Source organism: Pteropus alecto, unplaced genomic scaffold (assembly GCF_000325575.1).
Source record: "Pteropus alecto unplaced genomic scaffold, ASM32557v1 scaffold479, whole genome shotgun sequence".
Classification (NCBI taxonomy): Eukaryota; Metazoa; Chordata; class Mammalia; order Chiroptera; family Pteropodidae; genus Pteropus; species Pteropus alecto.
In genome coordinates this window covers 3,023,400-3,025,063 of record NW_006492031.1, presented here as the reverse complement: position 1 = coordinate 3,025,063, position 1,664 = coordinate 3,023,400, and the positions used below count along the sequence as shown (strand labels likewise).

At 38.5% G+C, this 1,664-nt stretch overlaps 1 protein-coding gene across 1 annotated transcript; it reads left to right on the top strand.

Annotated features, from left to right (window-relative positions):
* The first annotated feature begins 292 nt into the window (after positions 1 to 292).
* Positions 293 to 930, top strand: LOC107196638 (olfactory receptor 6X1). Its single transcript, XM_015599445.1, is given in 3 exon segments — positions 293 to 544; positions 546 to 628; positions 630 to 930. Coding segments are annotated over 3 exon segments (636 nt in total).
* The last annotated feature ends 734 nt before the right edge of the window (positions 931 to 1,664 follow it).

Here is a 1,664-nt window from a genome sequence, read left to right as displayed (position 1 = left end):
ACAACAATAATTCTCATTGTTGTATAAAAGTGAAAAAGAACTTTTCCTTTCATCAAGCATACTTAGTACTTTCAAAGTCCATTAAAAGCTGATTTAGCTGGCAAAGGAAGAAGCCAAATCATGAGTAAGAATAGAGCACTTGGTGTATATGTATATGTGAAGGAGGAGGAGTGTCTTGAAGGACCTTAAATAGAATCAGAATCCTCCCTGCTTCCCTTTGGTTTAAAATGTATTTGAGTGTGAGATTTTAAAGTGTTGCTTTCTTGTCTGTCTTTCTAGAGTATCAAGGGTCATGAGAAATGGCATGGCAATCACAGAATTTATCATCCTAGGCTTTCCTGGTATCCAAAGAGTACAAATCCCTCTCTTTACAGTGATCTTTTTCATCTACATAACAACCCTTGCAGGCAATGGGCTCATTATTGCCATGTCTGAGCCCAGGCTACAAATTCCAGTATACTTCTTCCTTTGCCACTTATCCTTCCTAGAGACATGGTACACCACCGCAGTCATCCCTAAACTGCTAGAATCTTTTGTGGTGGCAAAAAACAGCTATCTGCATCACCTTATTCCACTACTTCCTGGGCACCACTGAGTTATTCATCCTCACTGTCATGTCCTTTGACCATGACAGCCATCTGCCAGCCCCTTCATTATCCCACAATCATGACCACCAACCTCTGTCTGAAACTGGCCTTCAGCTCCTGAGTGGTGGGCTTCACCATTGTGTTTTGTCTGATGATGTTGCTCATCCAGTTGCCATTCTCTGGCAACTATGTCATCAGTTATGTCTATTGTGATGTTGGCCCTATCTTGAAAACAACCTGTGCAGACACAAGCATTTTGGAGTTCCTGGGTCTCTTGGCAACCATACTGGTGAGAAAGGATTGTGGAGAAGATAAAGATGGGAAAGCAAACTATGATAGTTAGTGTCCTCTATAAGAATTAGTTACGTATAAATGAGTCCTCCTTTAGAAAAAGTGACCTAATTCTCTAACAAGGAAATCTCAGAATACCCTCAGATACATGAGGTAGAACTCAGGACTTTCTCAATTATAAGATGAAAATAGAAACCATTAAGGTCAGGAACAACTGTCAGTAACTTTTTGAAAAAATGTAAAGAATCCTATCTCGCTCTTTGTTTATAATAACCCCCTTTGCCTCATCTCCTTGTCAAAGACATAAGGCAACCCACATTCCTTTCTCTCAGTACTTATTTTCTTCCTAGTAAGAGATGTCCCTTGAAGTCTCCTAATCAATTCTAGTGGTCTTTCAAAAATGCTTGAAATGAATCAGGTTTTCGTTTGATAATGTCTCAATAAGGGGACTTCTGTCTCAATATAAAACAAATTTTTAGATAAATCTAAAAATGTTTATTCCCAGATAATAACAAATTTGAGGATATCAAATGAAGATTTCATATTGGATTATGTCATTTTCTATGTTTCAATCTAGTTAGGCCATGTGCCTAGGAAACCAATAAAATTCTCAGAGCCAATATAACTATGAAGGCTTTCTTGCTGGAAAACTCAGCCTCAAAGTTACATTAACTTCAGAGGCATGTAGGGTTACCATGTACAGTCCCTCAAGAAAGGTGACTAACTTATTGGTTTAACCTTGTTCTTGGGCAAGACATCTGGCAGAAAAAGTTTTCTATAGAACGA